Source organism: Netta rufina, assembly GCF_964035555.1.
Source record: "Netta rufina genome assembly, chromosome: 1".
Lineage (NCBI taxonomy): Eukaryota > Metazoa > Chordata > Aves > Anseriformes > Anatidae > Netta > Netta rufina.
Genome location: NC_140123.1, coordinates 21,007,443 through 21,028,234, shown reverse-complemented (window position 1 = coordinate 21,028,234; position 20,792 = coordinate 21,007,443). Strand labels below are relative to the sequence as shown.

Sequence of the window (20,792 nt, the reverse complement as noted above, 5' to 3'; positions counted from 1 at the left end):
AAGCATGTCTAGCATCTCAGTTTTCATCAAAATAACATGACACCCTCTATGTCCCCCCCAACATCATCTCTATAAATTCTGTTTATTTTTTCCCCCCTTTTCCCATGATTTTAGGGATTAAGGCTCTTTACAACATCCCCCCTCAACGCAACCTTTTTGATTGCCATCAGATGAATAAGGAATTGGGAATTAAGAGGGACTTTTCTTAAGAGTTGGCTTTCCACAATGGAAGAAAGCTATGTCTGTGTTTCAGAGAGAAAGGATGACAGTACACTTCCTATAAATTAATTTTTTAAATTAATTATACATCCGTGTATCCATGCATCCCAATTCCCACGATCTCCCAACTATTTCAAGAAAGATTCAGAAATAAGATACAATTATCTTATGGTAAGTAATATAAAACAAGCTTGTTTCTGGATCCTATAAGTGTTATTTAAGAAATAGGACACACAAATTAAAAAAAAAAAAAGCACGTTGCTAGCCTTATCATTTAGGCATCATTTAAACCCATTTATACATATTAAAGTCTGACTACAGATCATATGCAATTCAGAAACTATGCAGCATAGGATTTTGGACATAAAAGTTAACATGCTTCAGGACTACCAAACCTTTACAGAGGTTTTTAATGTGTAGTCCCAGTCTAGGTGAAGATTTTCAAGAACACTATTTTATAAGCACAAAATCTTGGGAATTACATTTAGTTGTTTATGTTCCTGATTATCACTTTGTGGGTCTGTGACTCTTGAGTTAACTGAAAACAATCCTTATTTAATTGGATCCAACTCATCTGCACTGCTAAACAGAGACTGGGAGCACTGCCACCATAGCAGAGCCTGGTTTGAGGAATGCTGTGAAGCATTCACAATGCTGTGATCTAAATTGTCTTTGCTCACCACCAAGATAGTAAAACTATTTGTTTACTTTGGCTTGATACCTCATTAGTGGTGGACAACTGATCCATAAAACTAATTTTGTTCTTATATTTTTAAATGCACTGAAAATTAAGCTATATACTCTGCAATGCAGCAGCTTGAAATTCTGTAGTATTATTTGAAATATTATAAAGAAAGAATAAAAATTCAAGCAGTGCAAGTTTTGACTTGTTTCTGGTATTAAAAATAAGCAAAAAAAGGTTGATGCTTAGAACTGCATACTGAAAAATCAGAGATGTTCCATCAAAAATTTACTAGGGTGTTCATGATGCTAAATAGCTCACTAAGCTGGTTGTGTATTTCCACCTTATAACACAAAGCTTATGGTTATTCTGTCAAACTAGGCCTGTAAAGTACCTAACAGTAACCAAGGAACAAAAAAGGCACAGCAACTAACAAGGTACTGGCCCAAGGTAATGTTCTGGGTGCTGACTAATAAACAACCATTTACTATGGTTATAACAGCATTTTTTTTTTTTTTTTTTTTATAAAAGAGGAACTTCTTTAACAAACATGCTACCAAAAGCTAATCCCAGGAGACATGATACTCCTTCAATCTGTCTCTGAAGACTATACGACAGACCACAGTAAGCTACAAGCTTCAGAAACAAACTCCTATTTAAAAAGTAAATAAATAGATGCAAGCTGTAGAATAGATGTAAGCTGCAGAAGTGACTAAGGTTTTAGACATCTGAGTTATGGAGAAACTACATCAATATATTCATCTTCTCACTACCAAGAAAATAAAACCAAAGAAGTGAAATGATACTAAGATAGTTAACTCAATTGCCACAGAAGAGTTTTCAAACTAGTTAACACATGAATTCTAGATATCTACAAAGATATGCTACCTGTAACCTGCTATTTAGGACATCAAGGATAAGCAAAAAAGAGTTTTAAGGAAGCCTTCCAGACATCTACAAAAATAATTTCAATTTCTTTATTTAAAGTTAAATTACAGGTACGTTTATCACAGATTTATGCACTAATTTCAATAGCTCAGTAACACTATAACCTATGTATTCAAGTACTAACTGCATTTCTGTGCCTCAGGTCACAACTGATCCAATCTGATGCACATTCTCCTGTTTAACTAGATAAAGACCTTTAAATGAAAAATAATACTTAGTTGATACTGCCAAGACCTTTAATAAAGCCAAAAAAACTTCTGAAAACACATTTAGCAAGTAAACGGTTACTCTCATTGTTACTTATACATGCAATTTTAAGCATATTTGTGTCAGGAGCTTTTTTAAGACTGTATAATAATAGTTTAATTATAGAACTTTTGCTTTAAGATAAATGTGAATTCAAGAAAAATAAACCAACCTGCACTTAGACTTCCTGATGGTTTACTTGTAGTTCCAAACCCAAACGATGATGCTCCTGTGGCACTACTTCCAAAGGCAGAGCTACTTCCAAATCCTAGTAGAATAATAGTAAAGACATATAACAAAAAATTACAGACACAACAATTAAAGATATATAGGTCTGGGGCAAGTATTCTAAAACTAAACATAATTCTAAGCATTATTTGGTAAACAAATATTCCTGAGGCTAGTGCATCAAGTGTATCTTAATCTCAACATAGCATTGCTTTCTTGAAAAAAGCAGCGCAAACATGAAAGCCTCTGAGAAAACTATTTCCTTCCAAATACAAAACTGAGTAAAAGAACAAACTATAAGCGATTGCAGGTGGAGAATCCACGTTTAACAGCAATCAGCTGAGTTTAACAGCAATTTAGCCATTTGTTAAATTGTCAAGAATACACTATACCAAATGGGCCAAAACTAAGAAGCACAAGTTACACGACTTCCATTAAAGAAAGCCGTAATCTTCATCCAAAAGAACTCCAAGAGAAAAAACTCTACACTTAAAGAAAGCAAGCTTTATCTTGAGTTTACATCTGGTTCAATTCAGGGTTTACTCCACCCCAATTCCAAGCTTACTGGTGATCAGCTTTACCTAAGACGTGACAAAATAAGATAGAACCTGGAATAGAAATATAATTTCTAGATTTTTTTTAAAAATGGAAAAATATAAAATGCAGAGTGATAACTGTATAGCTGTAATAAAACTCATTTTGTTAATTTTGCAATTGTTATTTATAACTTCATACTGTAAATATTTTAGAATTTTAATGTGTGTTATTAGCATGAAGTGACTTCAAAGAAAAGGAAAAGCAAGTTGATATTTGCAATTTGAGATAGAGGTGAGGTAAAATGAAGAGACTTTTTTTCTCCCCCCCTTATCTGAAGAAGTTACCAAAATAAGAACAATATTTATATTCACTGAAATTATGCCCCCATCTTTTGTTTGAAGCGTTAGGGAAAATACTCGTAAAGAGTTTTAATTTTATGGAATAGAAAGTATCATTTGAATGCAAGATATTTTGAAAGATACTTTTTTTCTCATATCTAGTTGGAAATGAATTACCAAGAGTCAGGCAATTACCTGTATCAGCATTTCATGAAGCATAGGATCAATACGCTACTTATCTTATATCCTTGAGTGCAAAAGCTTATACAATTGTTACTAATAAAATTCGCAGACTATTTATCATAGCAAGACAGCATGTTTCCTAGCTAAAATGCAGTTTCAACAATAGATGTTAAGAATTGTACTGTTTAAAAAAATAAAAATCTGAAAGGCTGAAGCATTCATTCTGCTCATTGGATTCCATGAGCACCACTGCAGGGTATTCTGCACGTGCTTCTGTATTCTACACTTGCTTCCATTAGGAGGTTTCCTTGATTTGTCAAAAGACCAAAATTTCATATAAATTTATATATGAGATGACATAAAAGCAAGTGCCTTCCTAATCAAAGAACTTGCGAAGAATACAAGTTAGGCCTCTAAGACAAAACTAGGAGCAGATGTCCATCAATTTAAAATAAAATGTTCTGTAGTTTATGTTGTTTATCTGTGTTCATCAATTTTGCCAGTCTGTAACCTATAGTCTCTTTGGTTGAAAAGGAAGAATTGTATGTTTAAGGCATCTAAAACATTGTGGGAATAACCTGATAAACGACAATCATTCTCCATTCAGCCCACTATTCTCAGTTATTTTTCCTGTTTGGTGTAGGGGCTTTTTTTTTTTTTTTTTTTTTTTAAATCTGAGAAAGCTTAAAAACTGATGAGAAGGCACATTGGTAGACAAAGATAATTTCAAGATCATCGTTTAAGATAAAACCGATGCAATCTTCAAGCATTACGCATCACAGCAGCTACATCTTTCCAACAGCTGGTGATAGCATTTGAGATGTTACAACAGCGATTTTCATATTATGCTCAACGATCCAAATGCACAGCTGCAGACTGTGGCTGAAATGTGGACCGGGTGTAACACAACGCATTGTTTGTGCTCAGATATAACAATTGTCTTTGCAGATCTCACACGGGAGAGAAGACACTAGTGTCTGTTGATTTGCCCTGTAGGAACCCCACTGATATAAGACAAGAAATTTTACATGTGGATAATCACTTTTCCACTTTTAGTTCTACTTCTGAAAATTCATTACATACAAATTAAAAATGTAGATGTGCATTTGAATTTTATTTTCTTATTACCACCTACTCTGAAACAGTCATGAGTCCTCTTGGTATATGTCCCCCATAAGCACTATTAATCAGTATTTTGGTAAGTATTTTCCCCCTCACTTTCAAACATTGCTTTGTTTTAGAGCTTGAGAAAGACCTTTTTTCCCCTCCAACCTCAGCACTGATGAACAGTGGCAGATAGAGCAAATGTTGCACCACGCAGGATCCCAAAACTGTATCTGTATATAACAGGTGAAGAACTTCGGTGAATTAGTCATAGCATGTTCCCATGTGCCCAACTTTCAATTATGCAACAAATTAATGCAAGCTGTAGTTACAGAAGGATGTTCTTCATGCACTTCCCTAGCTAAAGGATCAACTCCTTTGTGAAAACTTCATCGTGTTCATCATGGGGTTTTCACTATAATACTCTATTAACCTTAGTAACTTTCTGCAAGGCATGGAGAAGTTTGGAAAGTGTAGACTGCCAACTGCAAAGGTCTTGCCCTGAAACAGATCACCCTCTTAGTGGAATTTAAGGTTTACAAGAGATTCAGATGTGCGGTATAATAATTCAAGGAAACATTAGAAAAGTTAAAGTGTACCTCCAAGGCTTGAAGAACCTAAGCCACTTGATTGCAAGCCAGTGCCAATACCTGAGCCGAATGGCGTTCCAAAACTAACTCCCAGAGATGGCTGTGGCCCTGGTATAAAAAAAATGAGAACAAACTTGCCTTACTCTTTCATAGTACAGAGGTCCTTTATTTATTTATTCAAGTACTCGATCATGTGAACATCATTGCTTTCATTAAATCCCATTAAGACCCCAAGCTTTACCTCAAAATTCCTCACTTATCTGCCTCTACATCCACCTGATAAAAACCCTAAGAGAACACTGACTGCAAAAAGGTGAAACTTTCCCAAAACTAATAAAATCAAAAACACCATTTAGTATTTTTAAAACTCGAGTAGTTTCACCTTAAACTTAATGCATTAATCATTAATCAAAATCTTGACAGAACTGTAGGTAACATGTAGCCACCTGTATTAATGGAACCAGCAAAGGGATAAACTTCAAATTAAAAATGTAAGAACTGACACTACTCTAAAGCTATGTTAATTTAATAAATAGGAATTTTCAAATATTCCATCCAAATTTAAACAGAACACTATGATAAAAAACAAGACAATGACTTTATTTTATTAAATTTATTGTTCATTTTTAAGCAAGTCAATTACACAGTAACATGACAATTCGATTTTTTCCACACAAGTGATAACTGAGTTCTGTTGAGCTCTGCTACATTACACCATTCAATAAGGTAAACTAGTCAAACCACCTGTTTAAATAAACATTTACAAAAGGCACAATTCTGTGTACCTTAATGAATTAGATACATTCAAAATTTCAGAGTCAAGAGTTTGTCCCATAACTAAAAAAGCTGACAGTTTCCCTGCATATCCCCACTAAGATGCAGGACTGTCAATAAACATTTTCAGTCTGCCAAGATAAAATTTACAGCCTCAGTTCCTTTTCTTCTTTTTTTTTTTTCTTTCCTTTTTTTCTTTTTAAACCTTGGGGAATGAGAATCAACTCGCTAGCCTGTTACTAGCACATTTTAAAATACTTAATTCTGATAAATAATATATTTTGACAGTTTTCACAGTACAATCATATTCCTGTCTTTTTCAAGCACAGTTTTCAGTGCACTAGTTAAAAAGTTTCATCATTGAATACAAAATACAGTGCCAAACTCTTAATCCACAGACATTTGCATCTTTCCTTAACACAAGCTTCTCCACCTTTGAGCATACTTTATGTATTATATGTGTGAAAGTCATTATTTACTCTAATATCACTATAAAGCTCCAGTGATTTCAGTCATTTTCCTAAAGAGTTATTAAAATTTGGGTTTAATTTCATTCAAAGCACCATCCTTCATACTACAAAGCTTCCTGTAACTAACATTTATCCGAAGTTTTAAAACGTAAGCATTTCAAGCTTTTTAAAATCAGTTCAGTTTTTGAAGCTTTAAATGGAAAATCCTTTTGAATCAAGTGAAAGGCACTGTACGTTGAAAAGTAACATTTTTGCAAGGAACACAAAATTCCTGTGATCCAAGCTGAATGACATCTGCATACTCCAAGTAGTGTTAAACTCAATTTTAAGGGCAACTAAAAGTTGTTAGCTTTCAGTCTCTGCTTAGCAGGAATAGTTGGAAAACCCAAGCTAGTTTTTCAACTAAAGAAAGTATACCAGATGTTTAAATTGCAAATGTTCACATAAATTCCAAACTAAACTTTTTTACAACCAGTTTAAATACTGACACATCTACCTAGCAGCTCTTATAAAATAAGATTTATTTTTTTATCAATAAAAAACAAGAAACCCTACACAAGTCAGTCATCTAATAAACTAAAAGAAGCCCCAAACACATATCCAGTTCCTTCTCCACTAAAGGGAGTGCACAGGTTTGCTATCTCAGTAGGAGGCACTGTTAGTGGAAGACCTTAAACAAAAACACTACAGTCCTCCAGGCAAAGCTCCCCCCCACCCCAATGCAACATGCTTTTCAGAGCCAGTAAAAAACATTATTCTAAAACACCTCAGATTATATAAAACAGGATCACATACCTTAGGCTAACAAGCTTTTCATTGAGCAACAGCATAGGATATTTGTTGATTTTGTACCATAATGTTCTGAAGGCATCATCGCTAGTTATAGCTCTTGTAAGTAAACATAATTTTCAATAGCAAAAAAATTAGTAATAAAAGGTTCTTCAATGCCAAAAGTACTAGCAAAAATTGGCACTTCTGGCTATTACAGGTACGAGACAAGTTCTTTATAACAAGCCTTTTAACACTTTTATACCTTGCTATGTTGCCCTGTGGAGCATTTCAGTTAAAGAACAGGACCCACTACGGAGTCCAGACAGGGCAGCAAGATTTCCCAAAGTGACAGTGTGCAATTTTTGTAGCACAGCTGGTCCTGACAGTGAACAAATTTAGTGTCACAACTTCAATCTGATTCCGACAAAGTAATACATTGACTAGTTTTAACCAAGATTAATATCATTTATTTTTTTAATTTGTGTAATTTAAGTGCTATAAAAAAATCCAGTATCATTTTCTATTAGCTCTTTAATCTCAAGAGTCAAGCCAAAACATAACGAAGTGTGCTAATAGCTTGATAATGCCTCGACTAACTCTGCACTTCACCAGTTAAGGAGAGAGTAGCTAAGTTCTTGGGGGCACATAGGGGAATTTTGTTTATATATTTTTAAAGCAGAGGAAAGGTGAGCTTGAAAATTATTTAAGACAACTTAGTCTCACCAGGAAAAGATCTGTTTCAGCCTCGTGCATTTACTGCTCTTAATTCATTTGGCTTTAATTTCCTTTAAAATCTTTCACTTTAGACCCATCAATAGTGATAGGCAGACCAGCCCCCAACATTTGAACTTCCACGCTGTTAAAATTTGCTCAGGGAAGGTGTAAGTGAGGCAGTGGTTATCACTAGCTACTGCTGCACAAAAGCATAACCAGCCCCACTGCTACCCATAAAGCTGTGCTCAGAGCAAAGGTGCTAAACCAGGGAGAAAAGCTGCATGCAGACAAGACAAACAATTTTAATAACTCTAGCTTCAATAAAACTGCACAGAAATTGTGCTTCACCGTGCACAACACAATGCTGGTGTCCTGATGATTCACCCCAGGATACCAGTGGAGCCTTATCTTTGCTCCCTTTCTTCCACTACGCCCAGGATCCACTGGCCTTGTTTCAGTGGAAGCCAGACATGCCTTGGTATAAAAAGAAAACATAAATGGGGTGCGTATCTACACCCAGGAACTGGGGAAACGTTCCCTGATCCCACAGTTTAGACGTAGCTACTAAACCTTTGACTTCTGAAAACAAATTTAGAATAAGTTACCTTTTCAGAGAAAGAATAGTAACTAATTTAACCTGATGAAATAGACTTCACCATGTAAACATCAAATATTTTTTTAAGAGACTAACCATCCTGATCCCCCAATATTAGAGTACCATACATTAGATTTTAGTCAAGAAAACATTAAAGCCCAGATTAATTTTCTTGTTTTATTCTTATCTTCAAGAACAACAATGGCAGGTCAGGTATTACACGGACCCCTTTCATATACCTCATTTCCTCATCTTTTCTCTCATAACCTTCTAATATCCTACCCCCTCTATCCCACTCGTATGGATCTAGAGATTGCAAAGAAATACACGTGATTAACTTCCAGTGGACAGTTTATCAAATGCAAAGTGCTGCACCTGGGTCAGGGCAATCCCAGACAAGAGCACAGACTGGGAGAAGAACTCATTGGCAGCAGCCCTGCAGAGAATAACCTGGGGGATCTGGTGGATGAACAGCTCAACAAAAGCCAGCAGTGCGTGCCTGCAGCCTAGAGGCCAACTGCGTCCTGGGCTGCACCAACAGAGGGGTGGGCAGCAGGTGGAGGGAAGGGATTGAGCCCCTCTGCTCTGCCCTGGTGAGGCCCCACCTGGAGTGCTGCGTCCAGGGCTGGGGCCCCAGCACCAGAAGGACGTGAGGAGGGCCACAAGGATGATCAGAGGGCTGGAACACCTCTCCTAGGAAGAAAGGCTGAGAGAGCTGGGGATGTTCAGCCTGGAGAAACAAAGGCTCCAGGGAGACTTCACTGCAGTTTTTCAATACTTAAAAAGGGGTTATAACAAGGTAAAGATTTATCACTTGAGCAGATAATGATAGGACAAGGGGGAACGGTTTAAAACAAGAGGGGAGATTTAGATCAGATATTAGGAGGAAATTCTTCCCTCAGAGGGTGGTGAGGCCCTGGCACAGGCTGCCCAGAGAAGCTGTGGATGCCCCATCCCTGGAGGTGCTCAAGGGCAGGCTGGATGGGGCTTTGGGCAACCTGGTGTGGTGGGAGGTGTCCCTGCCCATGGCAGGGGGTTGGAACCAGATGGGCTTTAAGGTCCCTTCCAACCTAAACCATTCTGAAATATGTTATGAAACTCGTAACACTACAAAGTTAAAACAGGCAAATATTTACTGCAGTAATACTGCAGTAAATGGCCATCTGAAATCTTTTCCTCAAACAACAAAAAGGAAACTATGAGGAGGCAATCTTCAAACATTTAAAGATTCCTGCAAAACTGAAAGAATAGATTATTATTCTCCTTTTCCACTGAGAATAAAACCAAAAGTAGTGGACTAAATTTGAAGCTATAGTTTTGGGTAAGATGTTGAGAACAAGTCAAGCACTGAAATCAGTAATCCAGGAAAGCTGTGAAATGTTCCTTCATAGTAAGCTTGTAAGACTGTTTCTCTCTGAAAGAGTTCAGGCCTAACTAAGGCCTGACTAATCCTTCTTTTGAGCCACAGACGTAGGTAACATGACTTCAATTTCTAAGCCTATTTTCTATTTTTTTTTTTTTTTTTTTAATATTCTTTATGTTTTGAGTGGCACTTAAATCTACCTCTAGTCTCCAGGTGCTCAAGCAAGTTTCATGGAAAACAACAGTATTTCAGCTGAATAAGCAGTAAACTCAAGTTCTTGCCTACTTCTGTTGGCATGTGTGAAATAAGTTAATGGCTTTGTTCTCTCTGCACCACTCCTGAAGTTGGCACATTTTTGGCTTTTGAAATACTCTGCCAAAGCCACTAACCTAATTTAAAACAAAACAAAACAACAAAACACACACAAAAAACAAAGAAACAAAAGATGACTTCACTCTTTCCACTACAAGATGTTACAACATAACTTGAGGTATAAAGTCACCTAACCTCATGCATGCTGTTATGGGTCAAATTTGCATTTTTTTCCGCTCCTAACCCCTAAGAAAACACTAGGGAAGTCATGCCATAAGTGGCATCAATTTACTGAAGTTATTGGCAGCTCTGTAGAATCTGGACCAGGAAGAGAAGATCTGAATCCCTCGCCACAATTCATGAAAACACAAGTAAAACTTTGAATCTCAAGTATATGACTTGTAACCACAACTAATCCCATAATGATCATGATGAGTATTTAAAAAAAAAAAGACAAGGAGGAAAGACGGGGGAGAAGGAACTATTTTGGCAACATTAGGCTGCACAAAAGATTATGTTTTTAAACTGCCACAAAGCTGGTGTGGCAGTTTAAAAAAATGTAATCTTTTACTGATGTAACTTCCACTGAATTTCCATGGATTAAGACAGCAGCAAAAAGAGGAAGACACAGGACTACAAAAGAAATTTAAAATAGAAATATTTCATAATGACTTCACTTTCTGTTGGGTTCAGTATTTCGTCATATTTGTCCTTTAAACACATCTCCTTGCTGTTTATAAGGGTCAGGGCTGGAAGCACCTTTGTTTCCTTCTATGGAGAGGGCAAGGACAGCCTAATAATTCGTCAAACTCACTACGGTGGTTGCTGAATAGGTCTTTAATTAAACTAATTCAAAATATGACTGCTGTTTATAAGACAAGGAAGGGAAAAGGTGCTAATTTAACTTCCAGTACACACAGGCATACATCTTAGAAAATAAATGGTAGAACGCAGTTACCTAAGCTTTTCCATAATTTGCTGACAGACACATCCACCCACGTTCAAGTAAAATTAAACAGAGGCTATTATTTCTGCTAAACGATTAGATATCAATTCAACTCCTGATATTCAGGACCCCCTCTCTGAAAAGTGATGGTTAGTATAATAATGTCAATTAAGGTGCGTAAGTTACTTCCTTTGCCATACATATTCATTTGTCCTTAGCAGTAGATCAGGTATTTCCTCTGCTTTGGTCTTCCTCTTAAACATACATGCATACACAGAACCACTGATCCCCTCTACTTTCTCTACTAATATTCACAACAGCAGAACAGGCAGCAAAAACTGCCCCAATATCACCATGATGGAGTTGGCTCTAAAATAATAAGCCAGACATCCGCCTTCCCATTCTACAGATTTTTGACTATCCTTCCTGTTCAACAGCATTTTTCATTTTACAGTTCCAAAGTGCTATATAAAAATGCATTAATCGTTTTACATACGAAAAAGGTAATACGCCTTTAGATATTCTCTCCTCACTGATTCTAAAATAATTTACTATAACCACACAACTCTGGAAAGAGGCTATACTAAAAGTATTCGGAGATGTTACTGAAGAGTGAAGACTCACATTCCAAGGGGGTAAATTAGAACAGTACAGTAAATATCACTAATACAAGTAAATTCACAAGATTAAGTATCTGTTGTATAATTATTGCTAAGTCTACCCTGCTTTTTTTTTTTCTATTGGCTATGTATCAGTAACTTTACTCATCACAACGTTTAGATTTTTAGTCTAACACAAAGGAAGACTTCATAGAAAAGTTTACACAAGTTTACTACTGCTGTAACACTAATAATCTATAACTTGAATGCACTCAGACCTGTAGCAGGCTGTTGCTGCTGAGTAAGTGTTGCAGCCATCGCAACGGCTGCTGCATTTGGTATGTTGCTGAAAGGGGTCGGTCCAGTGGTAACACGTGGCGCGCTCTGCCACTTCTTAGCTTCTGTTCGTCTCGCCTCAAACACATCCATGGCATCTCCCAGAAAGGTTTTCCTGTAGCCAAGGTATTGGTCTTTGAGCATCTGAAGGGGGGTGGGGGGAAGCCATTTTAGTTCAGTATATTAGACATAAAACCTTTACTTCATAAGGAAAAAAAAGAAACCAGGTTATAAATAACATTTCCTTAAAAAAGACATGAAAAGATCTAGTCAAGTTATAAACTGGATAGAACTGTTTTGCATCAGCTACAGCCACAGGTTGTCCTTTACTTAAATGCTGCAAAGTGGTCAAGCGTAACAGATTAACATTCTGCATGATACCAGAATCTTTCAAAGTTGGTGTAAACCAGCACCATTTTATTTGTCGGTGTACTAGATGACATCAGATGCAAAATACGGCCACACTACTAGCTCACTGCACAATATAACAACTCTTCAATGTTACCCTTTCTGCATATCTTCATTTGCTCTTGTTTTGCTTCGTTTCATGTACACATCTGTCCTTTTCCCTCTTGTCCTTTCCCTCTCTTTCTTAGAGCAAACCCAAAGGAGGCATCCGGATTTTAGGATCCACTGTCATTGCTGATTCATTTCATCAGCTAGGTAATACAGTGCAAATGCAATAAATTATTCTTGCTTTAGGCTTCCATGTAGCCCAAGTTTGCTCTTCTTTCCTGACTTGCCCTCCCCATGCCCTCAAAACCCCACCTTCTGTGGCAATAACTGGCTTGGCCTTTCCATCATAAGCAATTTCTGTGAGTGACCTCTGTCACAAGGGAGGGAAATATAGATATCTTAAGTAACATGAAAGGACTAATGGCTTCATTTAATGAGCTGGTAAGAGCTATTTCCATCTAGAGAGTATCTTTAAGTACAATACATTTATTAAAAACAAAACCCAACAGATTCAACTGGATTTTATGGAAGACGTACTATTTCCCGTGTTCCTAGCTAAGTGCTCGTCTCTGAGGAGCACATTTAATTCTGGTCCAAGAATTCTGACTCAGGATTTTAACAGCTGTAAGCCCAAGTCTATCAGAAATAGCAGGGAACACAGAAAGATTTCTCTCATTATCATATGAGGACTGCTTTCCTTGGCACGAAAAGGCATTTATAGAACTTGGAGGTTTAATAAGATGCCATCTTGACTGCAGCTGACAGAAATGTCATTAGATTCTGAGATTCTGTAGAACAAGGTCTTAAGGCTAATCTACACAGAACTATTTAATAGTTTTCTACTTAAATTGTGCCCAAGCACATTTTACTCTCTACTGAACCTGGATACAGAATGTACCTATACACTCACCTATAATATGAATACATTTATCAAGTAACCCTGTACAAAGAAGTTCCAGGTTACATTTTACTAGAACTTCAAACCTTTGAAATGAAGTATATGTGCAAGGCAGAAAGCCTACTTCAGACAAAGGAATGAATTGGGGTCACAGCTCTGCCTTCACAAATCATATTACAACCATGAAATAAGGCAGAGAAAAAAGTAGTTTCAAAAACTGCTCTCCAGTGAAAGATCCAATTAAGGAGTATGTTCATTTCTCTGATTTTTGAAGTTGCAATTGTGTCTTCCAAAATACAAGTCATCATGCCCACTAGATTGAACTTCAAAATACATCCCAAAAGAAAGTCCCCAAACCAACCCCTTGTTTTCAGATAATATACTTCTCAAGAAGTAACACCTTTCACACTGAATCAGGCTGACAAGGTACTTGAAGTTGTTATTGCTTATACTCGCATACTAATCCTGCTCTTTACATTAAATAACGAAAGTATCACCACACAGACCACAGCACAAGCAAGGGCTACACTCAGATCTCAGGAGTGAAAAGCCCAGAAGATGTTCCTGATCCTTTTGGTTTCATTCCGCTGAAGTTAGAGGAGAGCTGATATATGCTTTATCTGGTACCTAAAATGAGTTGTCTAAGAGCAGCACAAGTATCTGATGGTAGGTAGCTGTAATCCAGTGAATATCCGTGATGACAGAAGCAATGTAATGCAAAGAATCTGTTCCTACAAGAGCATCTGCATTCTTGAACATTATTAAGGAAAAGTAAACAGTTTCAGATGTTTACAAAACTAGCAACACCATGCAGAAGAAACTCTGAAAGGGAAAAAAAAGCAGAGGTATTCCCAATTAAAAAGTCACTTAGCAAAAACAACCCCAAGTATTTGTACTTTCTCCAAGTTTTTTTCTTCTTCTTCCCCCTGTTATTAAGAAGAGTTCTGAAGGTCAAGAAAAACTACAGATTCTAGAACGTTGAGATTTTGCCCATTATCCAGAACTGTTGTGAGAAACTTGAGCTGGAGTCCATGAAGAAAAAAACAAGCCTAACTAGGCTCCTCTGGCATACTACTTCATTAGTTTGTTTTCTTTTTTTTTTTTTTTTCCCCCCCCTCCCCCCATAGTAGTCTTTTTGTATATACAACTTTCCTTGAAAGCCAGATTGGAGAAAAAAATATAAATCAAGCAAGCCAGAACTCACTTTTCACGAAGTTATTTTGAAAACTCTTACTGGTGAGTACCTTTTTTTTTTCTTTTATTATTACTTATTTGAGTAAGAGCATATTTAGATTGTCTTTCCTTGAGATCAGCAGGTCATTGGGTAAAGAGTAAAACATACATGCATGAGATCAAATACAGAAATTTCAAGAACTGATCAACAATTAAAAAGCATTTTGTAACCTAAATGACTGTGGTCAGTTGACAACATCACTGTAAATAAACATTTCAAATTAGACCTCAGTTGAACAAAAGTTGCCCTTTTAATCAAAGTACTCCTTGGATAGCTGTTACATAATTTTTAAAAACAGTAATTTAACAAAAAAAGAATACCTGAAGATATATTATTAGTGAAAGAAACAGATGCTTGTTGATAGCTAAATATGTAGGAACACAACAAAACAACATACCTTTACATTTTCATGTATTGACTGAAGTTGTGCAGCTAAGGCTACAAATGTTTGATAGATTTTCTGCATAGCCATGGACAAATCTGTAAGAGGTATATGAAGTATATGTAAATTACAATCTTACTTCTAGGAGAAAAGCTTTAGTGTTTATATTACAGCAAGAAGCCCACCCAAAACCCATACAGCATGAAGCATAAGAAAATTGCATGAGAAGAAATTGTCTGTAAGAAATCCAGAATTTGAGAGTAATTAGGTGATACAAGACCTGCACACAGAACTACTTCCTGAAGCATTATTTCTCAGTGTTTCAAACTTTATTTTGGGGGAAAAAACAACTCTTTTCTCCAACTAATTCTTATATGCATGGTAATCTGTTTTCCACAATTCTGTCACTCAGTAAAGCTATGAAAATATTATTCTATTTAATGTTTTTTAATTACACAGGAACATTTTACCTCACTGGTTTATTACATGGAGTTAGATCAGATTTTCTTGCATTTGTATATATTTTCTGCTCTGAGTTAATGCACAATTCAGTGTTCAGTTGATTTTGCAAAGAGATAACAGCAGAACAGAAACTTTACTTGCATTTAAAAACATGACTAACAAGGATCATAGGAACTCTTATTCTACCCACAAGCACATCATAAACTGAGAGAGAGACACAATAGGGAGCTTTGTTGCCTACGTAAAGTCTTAGATTTAGGATAGCCTGCTTCCCACACAGATATTAAATTGTTTTCAGTGCACCCACTCAACTAATGCAAAACTTTAGGATTTAAGTGGAAATCTCAAATGTTTGGGCAAAATGAGGTGGGCTGCTAACAAAAAAAAAAAAAAAAAAAAAATTTCTAAAAGAAGCACTGAAACAATTTGCCAAAATGAAGGATAAAAAAGCACTGAAGTGGTCTTTCAGTGCAATTACATCAGCTTCATTTCCTCTGAAGGAGGCATATAAGTCACTGAAATGCAGAGTAGCCATCAAGTTCTTGAAGATAAGACGATTTAAGAACTGAAAATGGTTGCCTCTTCATAGAGGAATTTTTCCATTATAAAGTTGTGTTTCTTTCTGAAAAAGGAGTAAATCTCATGTTATCCTGCAGCAATGTAGAGCCAGTAGTATCTAGGAAGACTGTCCTCAAGTTCCCTTAAGAGTCTGAAAGCAATTTATTGATACGGAACACATGACATTTCAAAATTCAAGACATTCTGGGTCATAATTCATGAGTTTTTCCCCATATGCTAAAGGTAAACTGGCTACATATGCAACACAGCGTTGACTAGATTTGTCGACAGTCTAGGTACGCTGGTACAGCTGACTGATCCTTGCCCACACCAGCAAAGGAACTTTAAAATTGCAGCAGGACACTGCTGAAAAAGCTAAGGAAAATGAAGTGGATGCTGTGAAGAGGATGCTGTGAAGGCATCCTCTCTCATACTCTGCACAGTGATGTCATGCGGAAAGAAGAGAGGACCATGAGGATCCTGTAGTTCTCTCATTTTTGACATACAAGGTCCAAAGCCTAAGCACCATCCTATAATGGCAAGATGGTCAAGTATCAGTTGGCACAAAAAACATGCACTTGAAATCACTACATATCACAGGACCTGTACCTAAAATGACACAAAAGATTAAAATTCCTATGATCACAGGAGGATAACAAACCAAAGAGAGATCTCTAACAAGAGATTCTCCCAAGATAAAATGATGGCAGCAAAAAAAAGAATAAATTTTCTCCGAGTTGAAGGCAAAACAACTCCTCTACAATAAGGCACTTTAGTATTTTCCACAGATAAGCATCTCTGCTGCACGAAAACTTCTCCTTAAAATAGCAGGTGGACACAGAAGTCTCATTCATGGAGGTGGAGAAAGAAAGGCAGGTAGGCAGAAACCAAGATGAAAGGAAAATAGGTTCCCTCGTTATACACAAACCCCTAAGAACACCACACAAAGACAGAAGAAATAACAGTGGTCTCAAAGAAGAACAGTCAACAGACCAAGGAACCATGCGATGAGTCAATAAAAGACTGAAGAGTATGGAGCTTTCTCTGATGTCTTTATGAGCTCAATAGGAATGTAAGCAAGGAAAACGCAGATGGATTCTACAGATGCTGCAAGAAAGGAGAGCCTGAAAAATCAGAGTTTAAGAATTTGCAAAGTAATGTCTGAGATGTGCCCTGGCCCTGTTAAGAGTCCTTAATTTCCATTCCTAGTTCCTACATAAGCGCCTTAGCTAAGTCTAGAAAACATTCAGGAACCACCCTTGTAGAAGAACAGAAGTCAGAACACGAGTGTAAAAACATACCATGCTTCTTTACTTCCTAGCTTTCAGAAGTTTAGAAGTTGTGATTTCTACTCCTGGACACACAAAGTTTCCAAACACAAACCAAGCACACAATCTGCACCTCAAGAACTGGATCCATCTTAAACAGCTCCAGAACCTTTATGAATTAAACAACTGCAGAATCTATCTGAACACTTGCTTCTGTACATTGAATAAGGAAAAACAGTAATGAACAGATAAATTACTAAGTCTTTCTCACAGATATAAGACTTCTTAACTTTTGTGTATGAGCCATTAAAATTGAAACAAACATTCACCTTGTGGAGTTATGTGAGAATTGTTTGCTTGAGTAGCAAGATGATTTTCCAGTTCTTCTATTTGCTGCCTGTATTGCTGCAGTTGTACTTCAAACTGCTCTACCAAGATTCTGAAGTAGCTAGATGAATAAAACAGTGAAGTTTAATCATACAGTTTCATTAATGTGCTACTATTTCAAGAAAAAAAAAAAACATCAGCTGCCATTTTCCATTTTGCTACTTGCAGCAGTTATATGTTTTATGACATTCTTCGACAAGTAAAAAGAGCATGGACAGTATTTCTCATGTCTTTGGTGTAAGATAAGTGTAGAAATAAAACATCGATTCTACGAAGCACTTGATACATACATTACAAGAAGCAGAAATAATTCAACTTATAAATAAAAATAGTCAGTAATACAACTTTGTAACAGTAACTCACTCTGCTGGGGCTGTATTTTCATGCTGGAGACCGGGAGGAGTTTTCTGCGTTCTTAATGCTATTTCTGCATTCTTCAGCTCCTAAATAAGGAAAATTAATAAAATATAAGGTTCTGAATGAAGTGCTCAAAAAGAAAAATAGCTACAATTCTACTGTTCATTCATATAAAATGTTTTTTTTCTGTATTTAAAACTATGACAGAATCTGACCAGAAGCTCTTCAAAGAACACACTGGTAGGAAGTTAAAGAACTGCAAATACCAGAAGAGGTTTGGACAACGAACAAACGATGGTACGCCCTGAAAGCATACTGAACTCTTTGAAGATTGCAGAATGGTTTTCGGTTGGAAGGGACCTTTAAAGATCATCTAGTCCAACCCCTGACATGGGCAGGGACTGTCACAGGTAAGATTTAATTTCTACTGTACTTCAGAAATCCCGTTACATTTATTGAGGACTATGGGAAAAGAACAGTCAAATGCAGGAAAGTAACACATCTAAGAGAAATATTTTGCACTTGAAGTGGAAAAAAAGAGTGCCTTTTTCTATGGAAGGGATCTTTTTAAGCATGGTAATTACAGCAGACTTCTGTTTAATACTTTCCAATAACCATCATTAATCCTTTCTCAATGCCTGGTTTGGTCACTATTCTTAACTGCGTTGTTTAAGGAAATGCAAGAATATCACTAACAACTTCTTGCTTTCATAGGAAGTAATTGCCCAAGCATAACTACAGAGTGTTTCCTTTCAAGATATAAGGAGCATCTTTTTTTTTTTACTTGATAATAAAATACACTGATTTATGAAGTAAATAGTCTTGACATGCCAGATGAAAGAAAAAGTGACAAGATCTTAACTTCAAAACTTAACCTGAGCTCAAACTGGTGACACAGTTAAAATGCAGACCGGTGACCAGAGCTGTGACTCCTTCACTTAAAAAACATTTGATACTTTGGTATCTTTGGATAATTTTTCTTAATTAGACAACATAAGAAAATATACTTGCATCTCTGCTGCCCCAGAGTCCATCATGTGGTTACAAATTGATTTTCACTGGCAGCTGCATATGCAACTGAAATAGAACTAGAGGGGGTATATATTCCCTCCATTGTATGAGTAACATAAAAGGATGCTCTCCTCAAAATAGATGTCTTTATGCTGTTGTACTTATCTGAAAACATCGGCAGCACTGATTTCAGTCTCCTCAGATAATTTCAAGCAGGTCAGAATGGATTAAGCTTTTCACTTTGTTTACAACTGTTTCAGTTTGGATATCATATAGTTTCAATGTGCTAACTTGTCTGATAAATAAAGGTATTTATCCTATAGGAAATAAACATGCAAACTTTACATAACAAAGTTTTATTAAGTTATACCTGTGCAGTTTCCATTTTCAGCTTGTCTATATTAAGAGTGTTTCTTTGTAATCCACTGGCAACTACAGAGAGAAGTTGTTTCAGAGCTTTGATGTCTTCCTGTACTTTAAGCATTGCTTTAGATGACATTCTACTAATTTCTTCCTGAACTTGTTTTTGTTCTTTCACAAATTTCCTGGAGAAGGGAAAAAGGGAATAGTAGGAAAAGACACAATATATTTAACCTGAAATACCCAAGTGTTTACCCCACTTGCACTATTAAATAGAAGTTAAGGAATTTTAGGTTTTCCAAAATCTAGTACTGAATAGTAAAATTATTGTTTAGCTAGCATGCTAATAGCATAGAAAACAGCAAAACCCACCAAGACTTCAATAGCAATTGTATAAGCATGTTATGCTGTACTCTGACAAACTAAGCTACATATATTTTTTTTTAAATATATAATATGTATCCACATAAAGCTATTACCACATTGAATTCACCAATAAAGTAACAGACAGACTGACTAGTCTACAACCTGCCTCCTTCCTGCTTGAAGGAAGACTTTTGTAGTTCTCTCAACTCCATGCAAGATCCACAATGCACATGCAAATAAGATTCAATATTTATTATGCATGTACAATAGGCTTACTGCTCCCAAGGAGAGCAGATTCAGCTTCTAGAAGCATATTTATTGGTTTGTGGAAATGCTATTTAAAAGCAAGGCTGAAAAAGACAGCCTAAGACTTCAGCTACTAAGAATTATCCACCTACTCTGATCCCAGTATTAATATGTGACAGCCTTGGGCTAGCAAATTATCCTGCAAGCAGAAAGCACTACTTACTGTAGATTTTCTACATCTTGACAGATTACTGGAGGTAGATTTTCATCCTTTAGTGCTTTGCTATCTCTGCAAGAGACAATGCATGTTTACATCGTGCTTGGAAAATGGCAAGCAGTTTTTTTTACATGATTACTAAGTATCACAAACACTTCCAATGACTGATTACACACTTTTACACCTGTTGTATGTATGCTGCAACTAGAAGGATTTCAATTAGTGCACAGTCAGAGACTATAGTGTCCAATCCTGTGGTGTGAGTATTGCACACATTTTACAGAAACAATTTTTGAAAACATGTGATTAGTCAATAGCAGAAGCCAGATGAGCAGCAGGCATTGCAATTTTCCCATCAAATGCAACATTTACAATGATGAACCATCATTACTAAATACCCATGCTGCAAAAATTGGTTATTTACAAAAGTAAGGCTTTTCCAAGAGCAAAGTAGTAGAAAAGTCCAGTACATCAGAAAACGACTAAGCTTAGTGAGATACTGAACGCAAAGACAATCTGAACACTTACTCTGGTCTTGTTCCTGTTTTGTCACCTAGAAAAAAAAAAGAAGTTGGTCAGAAATAAAACTTTGAGGAACTGACAAAACAACTTTAATGAGATTTTAAGGAAGAACT

The 20,792-nt window shown here is 36.4% G+C and overlaps 1 protein-coding gene across 2 annotated transcripts in view; it reads right to left on the bottom strand.

The window, feature by feature from the left end:
• NUP58 (nucleoporin 58) overlaps positions 1 to 20,792 on the bottom strand; it is a 35,961-nt gene that overhangs the window by 3,870 nt on the left and 11,299 nt on the right. For both annotated transcript variants that reach the window (XM_084295951.1, XM_084295952.1), the window contains exons 7-15: positions 20,686 to 20,710; positions 20,164 to 20,229; positions 19,339 to 19,513; positions 17,964 to 18,043; positions 17,543 to 17,661; positions 14,941 to 15,023; positions 11,898 to 12,099; positions 5,085 to 5,183; positions 2,268 to 2,363 (exon numbers count right to left, since the gene is read on the bottom strand). In XM_084295951.1, coding sequence (XP_084152077.1) covers positions 2,268 to 2,363; positions 5,085 to 5,183; positions 11,898 to 12,099; positions 14,941 to 15,023; positions 17,543 to 17,661; positions 17,964 to 18,043; positions 19,339 to 19,513; positions 20,164 to 20,229; positions 20,686 to 20,710 — 945 coding nt within the window. The remainder of the gene's footprint in view (positions 1 to 2,267; positions 2,364 to 5,084; positions 5,184 to 11,897; positions 12,100 to 14,940; positions 15,024 to 17,542; positions 17,662 to 17,963; positions 18,044 to 19,338; positions 19,514 to 20,163; positions 20,230 to 20,685; positions 20,711 to 20,792) is intronic.